The 22,261-nt window shown below is 35.7% G+C and overlaps 1 protein-coding gene across 4 annotated transcripts in view; it reads left to right on the top strand.

The window, feature by feature from the left end:
• srbd1 (S1 RNA binding domain 1) overlaps positions 1–22,261 on the top strand; it is a 360,487-nt gene that overhangs the window by 131,006 nt on the left and 207,220 nt on the right. For all 4 annotated transcript variants that reach the window (XM_069931091.1, XM_069931094.1, XM_069931092.1 and 1 more), the window contains 3 exons: positions 1,826–1,983; positions 4,924–5,014; positions 8,406–8,513. In XM_069931091.1, coding sequence (XP_069787192.1) covers positions 1,826–1,983; positions 4,924–5,014; positions 8,406–8,513 — 357 coding nt within the window. The remainder of the gene's footprint in view (positions 1–1,825; positions 1,984–4,923; positions 5,015–8,405; positions 8,514–22,261) is intronic.

The following is a 22,261-nucleotide window of genomic DNA, read 5'->3' as shown; positions in this document are numbered from 1 at the left end:
TTTAGTAATTCATATTGAAAGAATTGCTATGAAGTCCAGCAATGTGCAATAATAGCTGAAACACACACGCTTAAGTTAGGTCTCTGCATGTAAGCAAAACTGCTTTTATGAAAATTTGTAAGATCCTTAGTTATATAGGCCCATGAATTAAAAGAAGAGAATATTGTTAAAATTTTATAGAATATGTTAAGAGCTCAGCTTCAATTCAGGCATTTTAATTTAGAAATATTTTCAAATTTTTTAAATCAATGATTTGCAAAGAATGAAACCCATCACTGTTACATTTTATAGCCATGGAGTCATACAGCATGGGAACAGGCCACTTGGCCCATCATGTCCTGACTGACCATCTGTATTAATTCCAGCACAAAGTAATTGGATTAATACTCGGTGCTGTTAGGTTCTTAACTTCCAAAAAGATCTTTCTTTTACCATGATCCTGCTCTTTTTTGACTTGTTCAGATTGGGCAAACATATTCCATTGATCAATCTGCTAAGTATGCTGCATTGCCTCTGTTCGGATAAAACTACATGCAGTAAATACTCCAGGGTTGGTCTCAATGAGCAAGAGCAGCTTGTTCTGTTCCAATACATTTCTAATGAAGGCCAACATATTTAACTCTCTCTACCTGATGTATTAAACTTTTCATCACACTTTGCTTTTTTTTGATTTGTGCAATATAATTGTTTTATATCTATAACTAAAGTAAATAACCAAGCATTTTGTTACATTTTGCTCAATCTTGTCATCTTGATGCCCACCTATTTAACCACCTATATTTCTTCGAAATCTTGCACATTCACACGAGATGTTCTAGTAGCTTTCTTTTCATGTCGTTGAACAGAGGTCACAGCCAATTCTTTAGCTCAAAATGGTTGGCTGAATGGAAAAGCCACCTGACAACTACCTGGTTACAGAGAGTATGAGCCGGTATGAGGGTTGAAGCTTTTGATTTCCTGTCATATTCAGTCCTCACTGATATTCAATCTGTTAGAAGTTGAAGTGGAAATTGATCTTCCTGTTTAATAAGGTCAGAGCTGGTTTGCGTAATAATGAATTCCAAAGTTGTAGCCTGGCTTCTTGTGATTTTTTTTCCCCCACAATTGTATGTTTCAATAGAAATTTTACTGTATTGCACTGAAATTTTTTTTTTCATTTCTGCATTTTATGAAAAATAAACCAGCTGCTTTGTTTATAGTTTTTCATGACTACATATCCATCTGGAAAGAATGCACTGATGGGTTGATTTGAGATTGCAGTAACCAACTCAGCCAAGTGGTTTTAATTGTTGCAAGGCCAAGGTTGCAGCATTGAAAACCTTTATATGAGGCTGTAATGCTAAATTCCTCATTGTAAATAATGCACGGTCACATTGTGCAGGTCCTGTTCATGTCGAACCTGCAGAAAATCTGGCACAAATCTTAAGCATGTAACAATCGACAAGAGGGACTTGCATGCTAACCAACAACAAGGCTAGTTGAAACTTGTGCATTCTGCCCAGAACCTTTGATAATCAAGTCTCTAAAAATATTCCAGATAAATTAATGCTGAGTAGTTGATTGTTTTTATCCTTTCAATTGACAGAGCTTGTTTTTATATTTAAACATGAAATATATAGCATGCTTTACATTTTATCAAAAATTCAGAATTTTACTCTATCAGGACAATTTTGCACCTCAAAAAAAATCACAATATTTTATGGACACTGGGTAGTAGAAGAAAAATACCAAAGTTATATTCGTGAGGCTTCAATTTTGTTTGCATGACATTGCACTACTCTAATTTGTTAATGTGATTGGTATTGTGATTTTTCTTTCTTTCAAGATCCCTTTTGACATCAAATGCTGAGAAAGAATCAATTGCAATGTTTGGGAGAAATCTTCGACAGCTTCTTTTGATTAATCCTGTTCGTGGCCGAGTTTTGATGGGAATTGATCCTGGCTTTAGGCATGGCTGTAAGCTAGCAATCATTTCAGCTACCAGTACGTATGAAATCTTTTTTTCTTTGGAGGTATTTGGCCATTTTTTTTGAGTGAACAGTTTTTACACAGTTCAACATAGGTTACAAAGCAGCAATATTTTTCATTATTAGGATGCTACTGAGGTACACAATCCACTCCACATTATCGCACTGTCAGATTATAGACCATAAAGTGTAATTTTAATTTCTTGCATATTATTTGGATTGTTTCTTTCTGGTTGAAAATGTGTTGAAGCAAGAACATCTGCTTGCTAAATTCCCACTCTTACTGATATCAGTTAACAGCATAGATCACAGATCTCTGTAATGTGTAAAATAGCTCAGGACCCCTTAAAACATTGCCTGTTGAGTCTTTGTGGAATAAAATATTATTTTAATAACAATCATCATTCTTTAATTTTCTAACCTTGTAATTGATTGCATTGCATTTTAAAATTAGTATTCAATTATTGCTGGTAATAATTTTCAAATTGGACTTTGGAAATTTTGTTTGAGGTTGCAAATTGAAGTTGCATTATGTTGAGTTTTGAAATACAGCTTGAATGTAAATTTGCAAAATACTAGAATCAAATTGAAGTTGCATTATGTTGAGTTTTGAAATACAGCTTGAATGTAAATTTGCAAAATACTAGAATCACAACATGTAATGAGGCTGTAACTGTTCACCCCAGCATAAGATGCATGCCAAATTCAAGTTGCTTGTGATTAACATTTCTCTAACCAATGAGCAGTAATTACACCGCCGATTTCCTTTCTGCCACACTGTAGAGCCCATTTTCTCTAAGTTAAGCATTAAATAAATTTAACTTGAAAATGAGACAAATTATAACTCGAGCAGATGATGTAAGTTCTTCCAGAGGTTATGGCATTTTATTTGAAGAAATGGCACAACACTGGCAATGACAGGTTCCAGTGGAGCATTCCAAACTATTGGTAACAAACTCGAAAGGAGAATATATGTCCTTTGCAAAGGGTTCAAGCAAGACAAAATAAGGCAAAGATGAGAGATCAGGTGATGAATTAGAGGAGTACAGTATCAGGAAAAAAAATCACATGAATTCTGGTTTCCGAGAGGTAATCTGTCACATTACATGAAATGATGTCTTAATTATTAAAAGCATATTTTCCATTAAAGTTCAGTGCAGCATTTTTGTTACTTTCAATGTCTTTGGGAGGGATGGAATATTAAAAAAATTACTGCTAAAATCTATATTATTTAACCAGTTCAAATAAAGATGTAATGCAGCTATTTTTCTTTTCAATTAAAGTTCAATGCTCTTTTGTCATTTTCTCAGAGAATCTTGTGATGCCACATGATAACATTGAAATAAACAACAATATTATTTGATTCATCTCTATACATTTATGATTTTTGAATTATCTATAACTGTAAGAGAGAACGCAACAATATAGTGCTCAGGAAAACAGCTGAGACTAAGGCATGAAATCAAAACATTTCAAAATACAAAAAGTTGGTAAAGTAATAGTGTGAGTAAAAATGGTTGGGAATGGATGTTCTTGGAGAAAGGGAAAGAGAATAGGCTTGGGTCAAATTGAGATAAGGTAGCACAACAGGATTATGGCTATTGCAGTTACTGTGAACTAAAGTGTTAGCTGTTGTACTGGCCAGTATAGCTTCAGAGTAACTCCTGAACTATATAATCCGCTAGCTTCATGCAACAAAGTAGATTAAAAAGTTTAATTTTACTGTAAAGCTTTCAACTTTTACAGCAAATTTGAGAGATTTTCAATTCTATATGGGTGTTGTACACAATAGCTATTACATGCCAAAGTTTTAAGCAGCATGCTTGGATTTGAGTGCATGATCTAGATGGATGCTCCACTGCTTGAGATGATAAATCAAGGTGTAAGTTAAAGGTCCATCAGCTTTACTTAAAAAAGGGATTTGTTCCCACAAACAATATGATGAAGCTATGCAGTGTGGAAACAATTTGCCCAAATTGTTCAAGCCAACCAACAACCAAGCAGTTAAGTCAGGAGACTGCAGATGCTGGAATCTAAAGCTAAACACAATCTGCTGGAGGAACTCAGCAGATCAAGCAACATCAGTGGAGAAAATAATTGACTGCTTAAAACATAGATCCTTTTACCCCCACGAATGCTCTTTGTGTTTAGCTGGCTACTGAGCTGGTCCGGTTTGCTTGCACTTGTCCAGTCTCTCTAAACCTTTGCTGTCCTTGCACATGTTCAAATGTCATTTAAATAATATCATTGTACTTGTTTTCTCTGGCAGCTTGTTCCATATATGCATCGCCCTATTCAAAATTACTCCTCACCCATTTAAATCTTCACAAATCTATGCCCTTTGGTTTAGGACCTCCTACCACATCTCATCTATGCCCCTCATGATTTTGAATACCTGTGTAAGGTCACTCCTCAGACTTCTACATTTGGGGGGAGAGGTACCAGCCTATCCAGTCTTCTTGAGACTCAAATCCCTCCAATCCGAATGACATCTTTGAAGTAACAAAAATCTAGCATTTTTATCTGTTTGCAAGCTATCATTGATGCAGAGTACACAAAATAATTTCTGTATTCATGTGGAGACATTGAGAGAGTGTTTTGAAATATTTAAAATGGTATTTAAAAACAGTATTGTAAATATTATTATTTCATGTTCTATTGTATGTCCAATAAGCCAGCTTCATGTTCCATTTTCTAATTTGATGGCACAGTGGCTTGCATCATTACAAATATGGATAATAATGGCACAACCATTTTTTGCACGGTGACATGAAGGAGGTTTCAAGACTTCAACAATTAAATATTCTGCTTTCCACGATCGTTTGATCTCTGTTGAGTGGTACGGAGTATATTCTCATTAAAGCATTGATGACTGTTTTGTCAAGGAAGGTTCTGGAGTTGTACTTGATATTCATTCAGTTTTTAAAAATTTCTCATTAACCTGCTTTTGTTCCAGGTCAAATCCTTTACACTGATGTGTTATTCCTATTTAGTCAAGGAGTACCAAATGCAGCTGAGGTGTTAAGGAATCTACTTTATAAATACAGGTATGACATCACAACCTTAATCCAAGCTTACATTAAAGAATTAAACCAGGGGTAAGATGAAAATGATTGCCCTTGAGATCAAGGCACCATTTGACCAAGTGTGGCATTGAGGCACCCTGTCGTGACTGCAGTCAATGGGCACCAGAGGGTAAACACTCCATCCCACACGTTGATACCAATAAGCTTTTTACACCACAAACGTGCCAGGCAGAGAACTTTATTACTGAGAAAGTGTCTATCTATCTACATTTGACATTCAATGGCATTATCACAAAGGAGTCAATATGTTGGGTCTCATCATTGACTAGAAAGAACTGGATCAGCATATAGTTCAGGGGCTGCAGCAAGTGACTTGCCTCCTGGCATCCCAAGGCTTTTTCATCATGTACAAGGCATGACAACGCACTCTCAATTTGTCTTGCTAAGTGCAGTGCGAAGAGTTTTCAAGAATCTCAATACTATCTGACAAGGCACTTCCCACCAGTAACAATGCATATTGGTTGACTTGTGTTAGACCTACAAAATTTTGTGAGGTTATTTGCTCGAAATATTTTTATGGCCCCTCCCAATCCCATGAACTTGACTTAAAGCACAAGGGCACAAAATACAGAGAACCCCACCACTTGCAGGTTTCCCTCTTTGCCTTCCATCCTGATTTGTAAATGTAACACTAGTCCTTCATTTTGCTTGATTTTAATTTTGAAACTCCCTGCCACAATTTTATGGGTTAAGTGTAGAAGGACTGCAATATTTCAAGGCAGTGGCTCACCACTGGCTTCTTGAGGGCAAGTAGAAATAGTTAATGAATGTTGACATTGCCTGAATGCCTATATCTTAAGAATGAATAATAAACAAGAAATAATGCACATTTGTTCATTCATATTCTTGGCACATCATTTCCATCAGATTTTTTTTTATATATTTCCTTGACGATATGCTTGGATCTCGAATATAAATATAAAACAAAAAATAATGAACCGTTCATTTACGTATCTACCTGGTTCATTCATTTCCATCTGGAAATGTTATATCTGTTAATCACATATGGTGAAGTCACTACTAAATTTTAAAAGGTAATAAAAGTTGATGTTTAATATTTTATAATGAAAGATAAAATGATCTGACCCAGAAATCCCGAAAAATAAAAAGAGCTGGCAATACTCAGTATGTCAGACAACATCTGTAGAGAGGGTTAACTTTCACCAGATGGTGATCACTTTATTACTGCTTGCTTCTTCACAGATGCTGCCTGAATTTCAAAGTTGGCAGAATCTTGTTTTTATTTCAGATTTCCAGTATCTACAATTCTTGTTTTTCATTCTGAGAGTCATGTTATTCGTTACATGCACGTATGAGTATTGTACCAATAATGTACTGACAGGCACAAATATCTGAATATCTAAGTGCCAAAGCCTGTGACCTGACTGAAGGCGTTTGGCTGAATTTACGAAGGTCCTTCCTTTGTAAAGATTGTCAAAGATGTGTACATTTCTAGGATGCTGTTGTGCAAATTAATTAATTGAGTGGTGGCAAAAGAAATACCCTAACAAATGTAAAGAAACGATTCAGTGTAACTTGCCTTGATAAATATGAGCACTAGTCTCCTTTTTCATTATAATGACTACATTTATAATATATTTATCAAAAGTTAATGGAGAGAAGGTAATTTCTGATTTAAATTCTGTTTCAGCATTGATCTTTGAACCCCAAGTATATCTTGCCACAATTCACATGAGTAAGCATGGATTTTCACAGCAAGGAAAAAAGGTCTCTTAATTAATCCATCGCAGTAAAAATACTGCAAAGTATTAGGGTGACGTGGTTAGCACAATGCTGTTAAAGCACCAGCAATCATGACTTGGGTTCAAATCCCGTGATGTCTTTTAGGAGATTTTACGTTTTCCTCATGCCAGGGGCTCCGGTTTCCTCCCACAGTTCAAAATGTACCGGGGGAAGGGGGTTGTAGGTTCATTGGGTTTAACCTACAAATGTATGTCTAAATTTTAAATTTAATGATTCATTTGGAAAATATTCCTCAATGAATATTCATCCAAGCATGATAATCTTTTAGTTTGGTGTATCAGCAATATGTTTGTAACCACAATGTTTGGAATAGTAAAAAAGTTGTCAATAATTTACAGTATTTACCTTGGATGTCTACAATTCATTCACATATGTGAGTGTACAATAATCCACAAAGATTGCATCAGTTCAAGGAGAAAATAAAGTACAGACTTTCAAAGGAACAAGGAATAATTAATTATAGTGTCCTTAGCAGTGTTCCTACTTTCCAAGGACAGACAAAATAAAATAGAAAATGATTAAATGAGAACAGAAAAATAATAGAACAAGAGACTTATTAACCGATGACCTTTAAACATTTAATCCTAAAAATGGAATTTACTTCCGATGTAGCTTTAGTTTTAAGTAATTAATGCACATAATAAATTACAGTACAACTCCCGATTATCCGAAATCGGATTCTCTGAATTTCGGAGCTGAACTGACTGGGGACCTTGGGCTGCCGGGCATAAATGAGTACGTCGGGCTCCTGGGGACCTCAGTGGGGAGGTGTCTGATTGGTGGCAGCCAGCTTTTTATTTGGGTGAGAATTAAATATTTATTTTAATGCTTAAAATGCCTTCCACTGTTGTTGTTTAAACACTTACTAGTGACTTGCTATTGCTACTTGGCTATTTTTTAAAAAAATGACCAGTTCTCTGGAAAAAAAAATGTTTATCTGACGTAGGCCAGGTCCTGACCATTTCAGATAATTGGAGTTATGGTGTATATAGATAATTCCCCTAAAATATTGTGATAACCTGCTTTCACCTTCAGAAAACAGTTTGCGTAACGGCAAGTGCAATGCTGTTACGGTGTCAGTGACTCTGGTTCCAGTCTGGTGCTGTCTGTAAGGAGTTTGTCCATTTTCCCTGTGTTTGCTTTCATTTCCTCCCACCATTCAAAACGTACCATACAACATGACTAAATTAAAAGAAAATTAAAGTAAAATTACATTCACAAAATTGGACTTTAAGAATTGTAGACATACACCATGGTAACAGGCCCATGAGGCCGTGCTGCCCATCTACAACCCCCCATGAATTTTTGAAGGGTGGGAGGAAACTGGAGCAAACTCATGCAGTTACAGGGAGAACATACAAACTCCTTGCAGATTACGCTGGATTTGAACCAGGATAGCTGGCTCTGTTGTAGCGTTGTGCAAACTGCTACACTAACCGTGCTGCCCAAATGTAAGAAGCCAATAGATTAAATGGAAAGAAAGGTAAAGCTATGAACATTGCAGAAATGTTTTTTTTTCTCAAATAATTTTCATAAGACTTTGTTATTTTAATTTAAATTTTAAATTCAACTTTTCCTTTTTCCGAAGTTGTTCGGCCATAGTTATTGGTAATGGAACAGGCTGCAGGGAAACAGAATCTTTCTTAGCTGATTTGATCAACCGGAAATATTTTGCACCTCTAGATGTTGTCTACTGGTAAGTCCTCTTCAGTTTTCTTCTTCATAATAGAATCATAAAGTTGAACAGTGCAGATCCTTCTGCGCATCTTGTTAATGCTGACATTTTTGCTCAACTACACAATCCCATATACCCCATTAGGTTCATATCTTTCTATGTCTATTCAAGTTCTAAATGTCTTTTACAACTCTGATTCAACTACCTTCTCCAACAGTTCTCTGTGTTAATAAAAAAGCAGTTCAATTTTCCTGAAACTCGTATCTCACTCCATAAACCTGCCACCTTTTTGATAACCCTACCAGGGGAAAAAGGTTTTGACTTTCCTCTCTATTACCTCTCGTCATTTTATCTCGCTCTATCAGGTCACTCCACAGATTCCTTTGCCCCAAAGAAAATAAGCTCAATCTACTCAATCTCTCTCAAAAAACTACCTGGTGAATATCTGCTTCAGTCTCCGGAGCTATTTATGTTGCCTTTTTGCAAATAAAATACTGAACCAGTGAATATTTTGGAAGGACATAAATTCATAATTTAGATTAAAGAGGATGAGAAGAGGTTGCTAGAAATATTAATGTTGTTTTATTAACATTTTTTCAGACTATTTATTTTGAGGAAATTGATCACAGATGACAGGAATAAGTTCTATGTTCTGATATTCCTGTTTTCCTGCAGGCTGTTAAAGTCACCAGTTCAACTGGTGTGTAGACATGAAAAATATGGAGTTCACTTATATGTTTTGTGCTAAGATTTATTTTAGTGTTGCCTACAGCATACTTTTTAAACCTGCAAATTTGAAAATTAAAAATAATGGCAATTAGCGATGCATCCATATGTTAGACCATTAATGTTCAACTTAACAAATTTTTATTATTTTAAACCAAACATTTTTATTTTAGTCAATTATTATGTGATATCTGTAATGCAGATGAGAGGCATGATCAGTGGGGGGAAAAAAAAGAGACCACACTAAAGGAGATATTACAAGAATCATTTAAAAGCTGGGTCAAAGAGCTAAATTTGTTGGAAAAATTAAATGGCAAAGTTACAAAGCTAGAGCCCAGAGATCAATATAGGCATGTACCAAAGATCGAGTGAAGGAACGTATTACAGATTAGTTTGAAGTGTACGTAGTTGGAAACATGGAGTTTGAGCAATTACAGATATAGAGAAATGCAGTTAGTTATCCAAAATCTTTTGCAGTTAGTCAAAATTATGTACTTTTATTTTTAAGAACAATACTCTCGTTAAACCTTATATTTTAATAAATAAAATTCTCCTGATTTCAGAAGCCTATCTCAAAAGTAAACAGTTAAAAAAAAATATTTGTTAATGTCAGTGGAAGTACTTGATTCCTGACCTGTATTTCTCATTGACCTTTATTAGAAATCAAATAATTGCAAATACTGGAAGACTGAAATAAAAAGAAAGTTCTCAAAATACTCAGCAGATCAGGGAGTATTTGCAGAGACCAAAACAGAGTTAATGCTTCAGGTAACTTGTGTCTCATCAGCACTTCGCCCACCACTTTGCTTGTTTCCCCCCACTTTCTTCTAAGTGAAGAAAAAAATTCTTTCAGCCAACCTTGTTCTGAAATAATTCCAAAAGTGAAATGTATTCATAGTTATACCTTACCTTTACCCCTTTCATTTTAGATCAACTTCTTTGTTGCACTACTTGCAATTGTTGGCTATAGATATAAATGATGATTCTGAAGAACAAGGAACATGTCAATAAAATTAGAAAAGCATAAGTCAAAATATGAAAATGACATATAGCAACTAATTATTCAAGTGAAAACTAGCAATTATATTTATAAATACCATCTGGACTTCATTCAGCATTAGTCTTAAATGAGAAACAAACATTATTTGCTATGCCTTCACTGGTCTCTGTTTTGAACATTCATAACTTCAGGTTTTATTTCCCCTATTGTTTCTTTTCTGGACCTTTGTTGGGCTGCTGCCCAACTCAATATCATGAGGTTTTTATTTGCAACAAATCTTTATCCATTGCCAGTATCCGTATAGATTTTGACTATTTGTTATTAATTTTATCTGTTCAAGCCAAGAGTGGTCAATTTTAACTGAGGTAGATACCTCACAAAAGCATTTAGATTCATTGTTTTCATTAGGTAAAACAAATAATAGGTTCTAAAATGGGTGGAGAACTCTTGAGAATGCTCAGTTTCAAACATTGTCAAGTGCTATTTAGATTTAAAGTGCACTTTATTTTAGGAATTCAACAAACTTATGCAGACATCAAAACCAGTACTCACTCAGTAGCTTTTCTGAATATTTTATTAAACTCGGATATTTTTAGAAGTGTTCACAAGTCAAACATTTGGACCTTTTTATTTATTTCTGCCTGCTATGAGTGTTTTTGATGTTAATTAGTCTCCAGTTCTGTGGTGCATAGTAAAATCACAACTTTGTAATGCTACTGCAGGTTTCAGCTTTGCTTGCTCATATTTTAATGAAATCCTTTGAATTATAAAATATGGTATTTTAATTGACATTGAAAGTCCATTCTAAATATATCTGAGTTTACACTTTTGTAGAATCAATTGACTTCTTAAACTCCGCTGTTTTCTCCTGTGTACTTTAATTCAGCATTAATAAAATAATTTTTTTTTAACTGTGGGGAAAATGTGCATATTTCTTTGTGCTCAGAAATGCAGTGTGCTGTTGTGGAAAGGATATTATCCACAATATGAACCCTCTGTTGCAGTGGGCCTAATTGTCCAACTTGCATGTGGATTCCTTGACCTCCTCAGCCACTTAGCAGCTTCTCATTTTTGTTGTACCCACAGCCATTGTGTCTGACCTCCATGCATGAGACTCAATGAACTGAGCCACCCATAATTTTCTCAATTAAAGAAATTAAATATAGTGGAGCAAGAGATGCATGTTTAAATCCATAATTACTAAGGTAAACTGTTTGACAATTTAATAACAGGATTTAAATGTTTCAAAACAATTATTAAAAAAAATGGTGGTTTATGCAATGCCCCCACCCAAAAAATAAAAAAAGCCAACTAAGGTGTGCAAATTACAGCAATTATTCTTAAGATTATTTTGTTTGTCTGCCTTTCATTTTTCTGTCTTGTCCACAAGTCAGCTGCCATTTGTTTTAACTAATCTCACAACTTGGGTCAAGCTTTAAATGTCTGATTTCAATGTTCATGTTGAAATCATATGCTGCACTTGTCATCCCTTCAACAATTAAAAATCCAATGCATTAGGTTTGGTATAATTCTAAACTACACTTTGATGGGATATTTTATGACAAATAATGTATAGAAAAACTTGTTTGGATTGAGCTTCTTTCCCCTTTTCCATGTGTAATCCCATTGGCTCTTTTTTATTTTGAGCCTTTTGTATGATTTCAGTACACCAGGTACCTTTTTTGAAATAGCTTGCAAAATGTGCTTCCATTCCAAAACTGTGATTGTCCCATCTTAAACTGTTCCTCTAACCTGTACCCTTAGCTTTTATTATCAGACATCAGACCGTGCTCTTGATTGTTTTTTTTTCCTCTATCAGATCAAGGGAAGTTGCATCATGCCAATCTCTATGAACTTGGTTATTCAGTTTGAATGTTGTTATTAATGTTGTGATTTAAGATACTTGCTGTTTATGTTATAGCATCTAAACAGATTATTGTATCAAATATTATTTCCCAGTTTTATAACACAAACTCCTTATGCTGAATATACTGAAAATAGCCAATGAATACAAAATAAAAATCAAAGGCCTTAATTTTGTGGACTAATAACGACCAAAGTTGGAGGGTAAAACTTGTAGCAAACTTTGCCTTCTGCAAAATACGTAGTTAAATACAATTTTGATGGAGGCATTTTTATTTGTATGTCTTTGTTCATCCCAAAAGTAAGTCTCAAGCCTTATTTCTCTTTTTACACAATAATTTATATATATTTTATTTCCTTGTTTCACATGTTTAAAAACTCTAGTTCTATTAATAGAGTTAAGGAAATGAGCTAAGGGTAGTTTTAAATGAACAGAACATTTGACAAATTTGTTAAAGTAGAAGTAAAATATTTTAATTCAAATATAATTTATAGTGGTGCTTTTCAATTGAGAAATTTAACAATCTTGTACATGCACCTTTTGATTATCCATACACTTTCGTTTCTCTCACCACTTCTAAATACATGGCATCTCATCTCAGATGATCCATTTTAACTGGCTTCTTTTTAAAATACCTGTGTTTTTTACTCCATCCAAACACTTCTAATGTTACATTTGCTTTTTCTTCTACATCACTGCCAAGTAGGTATGGGTAATCCTGACATGCACATTTTGATAATTAACCCTCAAGGACATGGGGAGTGAAACAACAGGTGTGGTTGGAAAAATGAAAGTAGTTCAGTGCCACCCATATTATTTACCTGATTGGCATATTGAACTAGTGTCATTCATTTTCTATTCAAACAGCATTAATCTGCATTTCATCAGGTACTTGTCATTCTGTAACTTTAGATGTGTCCTTGGGACTTGGATTACTTCGGGTTGCTTTATTTTTATTAATGTACCATGAAAGAAGAACACAAAATAAAGTCAACATCAAAGACTTTTTTTATGCAAGGAAGTGGCTGATGCGATTCCCTTGGTATTAAAAGTTGTTGTCAAATGATTCAGCTGCTCGCATCCTTGCTCAAACCTTTGAAATACGCAAACCTATTGTTGGATAAACTCAGCAAGTCAGACGGTATCCATGAGTAGAAATGGTCAGTTAATGGTTCAGGTGTGAACCCTTTATCAAGACTGATGTAAAATAGGCGAATTGCATATATAAAGGGGTAAAGAAGCTGGGGGAGGGGCCCAGAGGTGATGCAGAAAGTGGGAGAGGTGGAAGAACAGGTAGAGGGAAAAAGCATTAGAAAAAGGAGTGAGCAAAGAAAGAAAGAAAGATGGGAGAAGAAAAGTACATGAGGAGGGCAAGAAGAGATGGGAAGAGTGGAATCAGATGTGGGTTAGAGTTAACTAAAATTAGAGAAATAATTGTTCATGCCGTTATGCTTAATGCTGTCCAGGAGGAATAGGAGAAGATGTTCCTCAAGTTTACATTGAGCTCACTCTGACAATGGATGGAGCCAAGTAAGTTGAGCCTTGCCCAGACAATGAATTGCAAGTGTTGCTGGTGACGTCTGGAGCTATGGAAGCCTGATAAAATATAAACTAGTTGAGATAAAATGTATTGTGGCATAAATTAAGGACATATTTTATGGTTTTTATTGCACATGCTAAAAATTGGAGCACAATTTTGGAGTTCAAGCATATTCTATTTTAAGGAGAATTACAAATCAGTTGAAGAAGACTCAAAGGAACTGTAAGGTTCCTCTGTTTTATCTAATTTTCAATGCATTTAATTATTTGACTTTTTTTTAAAAAAACCTCCAAAACTGTTAATTTCTTAGGCTGGTGGTCCAATCTTGCTCTCTTTGTTTTTGCAGTAACCTGCCACTTAATCACAAGAGTGATATATAATGTATAATATACTTTTATCAAGCACCTATATTTGCAACAGAAGAAATGATTCTGATGGATACTGAGCCTGATGACCTGAATATTTGAAAATCAGGTAACAAAATTCTGAACCCAGAGGACCCCAAAACCCAGCAGTGATAGATATTCACCAAGACAAATGGTTACTTAAACAAAAGTTGCTTTTAATTATCTTTAAACATGAAAATAGAATCAAACTTTAACTTATCACTATTGATTTGCTTAACCTAACTTAACCCATTTCTAATTCTAAGCACATGTGTATGTAATGTGTAAGTTCAGAAAAGTTCTTTTGTTCACAGTCCAATCTCACTTCTCATTCCTCCAAGTTCACTGGTTGCAGGCAATTCTTATACTGTGCACAGAATTTAAAATTTATAAAATTCACCAGGCTTTGGTGCTTGAAAGGTAAATGGTTACCACTTAGGAAGGTTCTTGTTGGTTTTCAGAGAGAGATTTGTTGTATGATGGACACCCAGCCACTTCAGTGGCTTGCTGACGAAACTTTCCCCCTCCAGGGTTCTCTAGATGATGACCTCTTTTATTCAGGTCACCACAGAGTTCCTTTTTGTTTCTCTTATTCCAAGTGAAACATTAGACAGCCAGTCCTCTCCTCTTGCTTGAACAACAAGGGCTTTGACCAGGCTGAATCAAGCATTTACAACCCGTCTTACAAATGGGGCTTTCCACAAGCTTGCCAGCTTGTCCTGTTCCAGCCCCAGCTGCTGTTGCTAGCTGTAACACCGTAGAAGTGATCTCTGCGTGTGTCCCTCTCGCTCATGCTCTCTCTCTCTCTCTCTCTGTGAGAGAAAGCCTTTTGGACTCTCTCTCCTTGCAAAACCAAATGAACCTCTTAGAACAGCTCCAGATAATCTGTGGCTCCAGCAAGATCTTTCATCTTTTGCCTTTTAGTAAACAACAATCCATTAGTGAAGTCTCTTGGGCACTCTCCAAAGCTCTTGCAAAAGACTGTTGGCCTTGACATGTCTAGCATGGGGCAGAGCTCCAGTATTTTAAATAAGATCTGTTTTAAAGTGTTTGTACGTGACCTACTCTAACAAACCTTTCCCAATTTATCTCCCAAAAACATATCAACATTCTCTGTCACATATTCTTTTTTCCTGCACAATATTTAATCAGCTGTCAATCTCGATTGTGAACATGCAAATCTCATGCAATGCATTTGTGAAATAGCCCTGTAAATGTTTTTATTAAACAAATTTCTTAAATCTGGTGATCATCATTGCATCGTCCATAACAGTGATCGAGTTCAATAAGTTGCTTTAACTAAAAATTAGTAGCCTTGCACCATCTGAATATTTTAATCAAGATTAACTATTTATCTAATTATTACTTTCTCTTTCTCTTTTAACTTGAACTGTACCTTCATTTGAGATTGATTCTGTGACCTGATCCAAAATAGGACTTCTCTCACTGGCCACAATGATTATCTTCTTGCAAATGATTTGTTGAAGTATTTAAGTGCTTTTCACCCAGGTTTTCTTCTGTGCAACAAGTTTGCTTTTGAAATTAATACCTTTACTATCCAGAATTGAATGGGTTTAAAACATACCCGTCATCATGGGCTGGATTTGCTATTGATTGGAGAGTTTACTGGTGGTTAAACAGTGTTCATTTTTCAACTCCTCTAAAAAAAATAGGCACTTTGTGCCTGAATGCAGCAAGACCAAACTGCAAGCTGATAAGTAGAGTGCAACATGTGCATTACCAGACTCGGATACCATCCTCCCACTACATTCAGAAGTATTAGATTCAGATTTCAGATTTATTGTCAGAGTACATGACATCACATGCAACCCTAAGATTCTTTTCCTGCAGGTGAGGGTGTGGCAGAATTAGCACATTGGTGGTGTTTAAAAAAAACTGTATTCAGAATTTGTTGTAATGAACATGTCGCTGAGTTCATTGTTTTGTGACAGCATCTCACAGTGCAAACATTTATATAAACTGTATTACAAAATAAATAAAAAGACAAAGTAAGGTAATGTATATGGTTCATTATTCATGTAAACAAATGAAGAAATATAAACAAATTGTGCAATACAGAGACAAAAAAATTTCAAAGTGCAAAAGTAAGAGTCCCTGATTGTGTTTGTTGTTGAGCAGACTAGTGGTGGAGGGATACCAGCTGTTCCTGAACCTGATGATGTGAGTCTTGTGCTACTTGTACCTCTTTCCTGAGAGCAGAGCTTGTGCTGGGTGATGTGGTTCATTGATGATTGCTGCTGCTCTCTGATGACAGCATTCCTGTAGATGTTCTCGATGATGGGGAGGGGTTTGTCTATGATGTCATGGGCTGTGTGCATTACCTTTTGAGGGGTATTGGCATCCCCAGACCAGACTGTGATGCAGCCGGTAAGCACATTTTCTACCACACATCTGTAGAAATTTGCCAAGGTTTCTGATGTCATACCAAACCTCCACAAACTCCTGAGGAAGTAGAGGCGCTGACGTGCTTTCTTCATGATGACATTAGTGTGTTGGGTCCAGGAAAGATCATCTGAGATGGTGACTCCCAAGAACTTAAATTTGCTCACCCTTTCCACCTCTGATCCTGCATTGATTACTGGATTGTATACCTTTGATTTTCCTTCCTGAAGTCAACAATCAGCTCTTTGGTTTTGGTATTGAGTGTGAGGTTGTTGTTGGTGCACCATTCAACTAAGTTTTCAATCTCCCTGATATATTGACTCATTGTCCCTTTTATTGTGACCCAGTACCGTGGAATTGTCAGCGAATTTGTAGATGGTGGTGTTGTCATAAAGCAGCCCTATGGTGCTCCGGTAATGATAGAGATTGTGGAGGAGATGTTATTACCAATCCTCACTGATTGTAGTTTGGAGGTGAGGAAATCCAGGATCCAATTACACAGTGGGGTGTTGAGTCCCAGGCCTTTTAGTTTGCTGATCAATTTTAAGGGGTTGATGGTTTTGAATACTGAACTGAAGTCAATAAAAGAGCATTGTGATGTATGCATCTTTGCTGTCCAGTTGTTCCAGGGCTCTGTGGAGATCTAGGCATGAGTTTTGCCATAGACCTGTTTTAATCGGTGAATTGGAACGGATCCATGTCACCACTGAGAGTGGAACTGATCTGCTTCAATACCAGCCTTTTAAAACATCACTGGATGTGGGTGCCACTGGTAGATAGACATTTAGGTAGGTTACCACACTCTTCTTGGGCACTGGTACGATTGATGCCTGTTTGAAACAGAAGGGTAGCAATTTCCCACACTAACTGTAACCATGGGATTATTATTGACCAGAAACAAAATTGGATCAATGATAAATACTAGAAGACTGAGTCAAAGTCTTAGTAACTCATGAATGAATCACTGCCTTTCACCTGAAATCCTTACCACCCATGAACAAACTTGGAGCATGGTGATTAATTTCCATTTGGCCTGGTCAATGCAGTTCCAACAGCACTTCAGTTCAGTGTAAGCCAAGCAATCCACTTTGTCCAGCACCACATCTAGAACATTTCGCAGCCATCACCAGACCATTGTCTGATGTGCATACAATGAGCAAAGTTCACCAAAATTAGTGTCTGAAGGTACTTCAGTGGCATTCTACTACCAAAAAGAATGGAGTCAACACTGAGTGTCAGGTGAGATCTGGTGCAGATTCTGGCTCTCAGTTTACTTTGAGAAAATATAAAGTTTTAGATGAGAATTTATAGATCGACTACAACTTTGAATATCTGATGTAGTCGGGATTGGACCTATGTCTGATAAATGGTTTTATTGGAGAACTGGTCATTCTTTTTAAAAACAGCACAGTCGCAACAGCAAATTACTTGCAACAGAGTTTAAATAACAACAAACAACAAGGGGAAGCTTTTTAAACATTAAAATAATGTTTAATTCTCACCAAAAATGTTGGCCGCCGCCAATCCACGGTAGCTCTCCACTGAGACCCTGTTCCTGCTGGGAGCCCAAGGTCCGCACTGCCGCCGGGGAGCCCGAGGTCCCTAGTCGGTTCGGCTCTGAAAAAAATTTTGGATCAATGAAGATTCAGAGAATCCAATTTCGGATAATTGGAGTTATACTGTAGTTTACAACATTTTTATTAAGGAAGGAAGTCAATTTAAATATACTTTTTAAAAATCGTTGCATTTAAGTATTAACTAGATTTCTTCATGAATAATTTTTAATTGTTAATATATTTTCACAGTTTGACAGAGACATTCACAATCCTCAGGTCAATCCTGAAAGTGTAACAAGCAGCTCTTGCCACTTATGACAGTGTAGTCTTCATTCTTGGGTTGAGGGATAGTGTCTTGCATTGATATGGCCAAAATGCTCATTTAATTTTGGCTTTTTTTTTTCATTTTTAGCTGAAAGAAGCATTGATTTAGATTGATCTTGGACTTTGATATTGAGGTGATAAATTAAAAGATTACAAATAAAATTATTTTTTCCACGTATTTAATTCAGTTAATGGGGTTATGTATCGGGTAGCTAGAAAAATCTATCATAAGAAATGAACTTTAACTTTCATAATTATTGAAATCATCAGTGGAATACAAATTGAATCAAAAATAATTAAAAGCAAAAGAATGTGTTAATTTGCCATGATAGTAACACACCAGTTAGTTACACGTGGTTATAAACCAATCAAAAAAAGTTCCAGCCCTTCGATATGTTAGTTTACAAAAGGAATACTTGGTACAGTATATTTAATCTCCTATTGAAGATCTCACAGCAAAGGACTTCTTGCTTTTGAAAATAACTGAAATAATGGAATGAGAATGAAAGATTTCTGGAAATTGAGAGAAGAATGATGGAGGGAGATCAGTGAGCCAAAAGTTACGTGATGTAATGAACAGCCTCTTCTTCACCCTTATTATAATCAAAAATTTGAGGGAAATTTGTTTTGGATTTGAAATGTTTAATATCTTACTTAACTTTAAATCTCATCTTGTCATCTTAAAGGTGGATAAAAATGCCCAGTTGATTGAATTTAATTTACAAACCTGTGGCTTATATCTGTAGTTTTTCTTTGTACTTCAAAAAAAACAATGTCCTGTATATTTCTACCTTATTAATGTGATGAAATACAATTTGATTTAACACATTGCTCTGGACATCAATTGATGGTATGTGATGAAAGATAGTTGGGTGTCTTTCAACATAACGAAAGTGAGCAAGCAAAATGTGAAAAAAAGTCCCCCAAACAGTTACTGGCAAGTCCAGAGAAATGATTAAAAATAAGTATTGAATGCTGGAAGTGTCTGATAGCTATGTTCCTTTCCTGTAGATTAATTATTGTAAAATAGTAAATATAAAATACATGATCAAAATCAATAATGAAGAACACATGGATCATGATCATTTACTAATTTCATTGCTTTGAAGAGAGAAAGAAATCTTCCTTAAATTATTTTTAGGGAAGTACTAAAACTATGAAACAATTCCATTTTCTTTAAATATTATATTACTATTGAGCTGAACTATGAGAGATGAAAAAATTGCTTTAATCTGTCATTCTCTTTTCACTTTTTAACTTGGATTACAAACTAAAAATCTTAAAAGGATGAAAACTACAAACTAATGGAAGTATGTAATCAAGGTATCTTATTTTCAGACTGTCCTCAATGACCAGGTTCTATCTCAGCAGATGACCTTAAATTTTTTTTGTCTGCAAAAAATACACAAATATCATTCGACGTGTCGACCATATCAACACCGTATTGCAAAGAATGATATTAAAGGCATATGAGACTGATAAGAAAGAACTATTGAGGAATATAAAGATGGAAGAAAAGAGCTCAAACAGGGCATGATGGAGGCCATGCAAAGTTCTTGGTAAACAGGTTGAAAGGGAATTCCACAACAATTTATACTTGCATTAAAAACACTCAGTGAAATCCAGGGACAGGGTATCAAGGGCAAAAGAGGAATTTATGTTTGGAGTCAGAGAAAGTGGGTAAGATGCGACGTGATTACTTTGCATTGGTATTCACCAGAGAGAAGAACGTGGAGGAGACTAAGAATGCTACTATTGTCAGCTATTTTGAGTTCAAGAAAAAGGTGATCCTTAGTCTTTTGATGACCATTGTAGTGGATGTCCCCAGGGCCTCATAGGATATATCTCATGTCATTGAGGGGAGATAATGCTGAGGTCTTAATGAAGGCCCTTGAATCCTCACTAGCAAAACGTAAGTAGCCAGTTTTGTTCCTTAGTTCAAGAAAGGAAAGGAGGCAATCCAGTAATTTATTGGCTGGTGGGCCTTATTTCAATGGTTAAGAAGCCATTGGAGAGGATATTTATGGAACGGATATGTGAAGATTTGGAAAGGCATGATCAGATTAAGGACAGTAAATATGGCTTTGTATGAGTCAGGTCATGACTTACAAACTTACAAGGTGATTTATGAAGGTGGGGAAGTGGATATTGTTTCCTTGGACTTTAGTAAGAAATTTGACAGTCTCTCATGGAAGGGATCCATGGTGAATTAATAATTTGGATTCAGAATTGGCCTGTCCATTGACATCAGAGAGTAATGGTGTAAGGTTGTTAATCTAGATGAAGACCTGTACCAGTGATGTTCACAGGGATTAGTCCAGAGTCCTGTTATTTTTTATGTATATTATATTGTATTTTATATATAAAAGTTATTGTACAGTATAGAGAGCTGTCGAAGGCAACAAATGGATCTAGATCGGTTGCAGATATTGATGGAGAAATGGCAGATGGAGGTTAATCCAAGCAAGCATGCTGTGTTGCATTTTAGAAGATCAAATGAGAAAATAGTTAATGGCAGAACCCTTAACTGGATCTTGTAGTCCAAGTCCATAACTCTCTGAAAGTGGCCACACAAGTTTATATGGTGGTCAAGAAAATGTATGACATGCTTGTTTTTATTGGTTTGTGCATTGGGAAATTATATTGCAGCTATATAAAACTTTGCTTTGGCCACATGTGAAATACTTGTGTAATTTTGGTCATCCCATTACAAGAAAGATGTGGATATTTTGGAAAAGGTAGAGAAGATAATTTATCAGGATGCTGCCTAGATTAAAGGTGACGAGCTACAAGGAAAACATGGATCATCTTGGGTTATTTTCTCTGATGTTTCAAAGGTGAGGGAAGACCTGATGGAAATTTATAAAATTGGGGAGTCAAGCAGATCCTTTTTTACAGGTCAAATACTAGAGTTAAGATGGGAAGGAGAAAGTTGAATGGAGATATGTACATTAAATTTTGACATCGGGGTTGTTCAGTGTCTGGTTTATGCTTCCTGTGGATACGATGAGACAGGCACAAAAGTAGCATTTAACAGGCTTCTAGATAGACATGAATATGCAGGGATGGAGGGATTATGAATCATGTACAGATGAAAAGGTTTAGTTTAATCTGGCATCATGTTCGGTACAACCATCATGGGCAGAAGGGCCCGTTCCTGTGCAGTACTGTTCTGTATTCCAATTACTGCAAATGGAAAGAGAGGAAATTAGTTCTACCATTCAACATGTGTACATGTATTGATCTTTTGAATTTTATAATATTATTTCGGCTCATTTGTACATGCTAGTATTTGTAAGTTAGAAACTTGTACTTTTTTGTGGATGACATAATATGATGGCTATGATGGGAAGTTTCTATTCCCTTTTTCTTTGGTATCGCCGTATCTCATCCAAAAGAAAACTTTTTATTGTATAATTTTATATCTGTGTGTAACCCAGTTTTGATAATTGGCCATTTTTGCAGTTGGGCACAAGCTAAAACCATCATAATTTTGAGTTTTAGCCCTAGTTTAAACATAATTTTTCAATTGATATTTCCAAGGTAATACCATATTGCTTGATAGATCTCTTGATAGGGCCTGTTTTTTTGAAGCCTGCAGATATTAATTGCAAGGTCCGTGCAAACAGCCCTCACCTAAGGCTCCAAAAGATGCCATACTTTGTTATTGCTACTTTTGGTGACTTGGAATGTGCATTTCTCCTGGGGATGAATCCACAGTACCAGCTTTGTTCTGATAATAACATCTGGCACCAGATTGATGTAACAGATTATGAGGTTTGCTCTTTTCAGATATGCACTCTTATAGCAACTAGAGTGTAGCGCTGACATTGCCACACGCTGATGTCTGTTCTCGTGCCTTCTAGCTGCATGTGTGAAGTAAAACCTTTTTGACACCTGCCATTTGGACCTCTTTCTCAACAAAAAATGTCATCAGTTTCAGACAGAATGATGAGGGAAATCTGATCGT

Source organism: Narcine bancroftii, chromosome 4 (assembly GCF_036971445.1).
Source record: "Narcine bancroftii isolate sNarBan1 chromosome 4, sNarBan1.hap1, whole genome shotgun sequence".
Taxonomy (NCBI): Eukaryota; Metazoa; Chordata; class Chondrichthyes; order Torpediniformes; family Narcinidae; genus Narcine; species Narcine bancroftii.
This window is presented reverse-complemented; position numbering and strand designations above follow the sequence as displayed.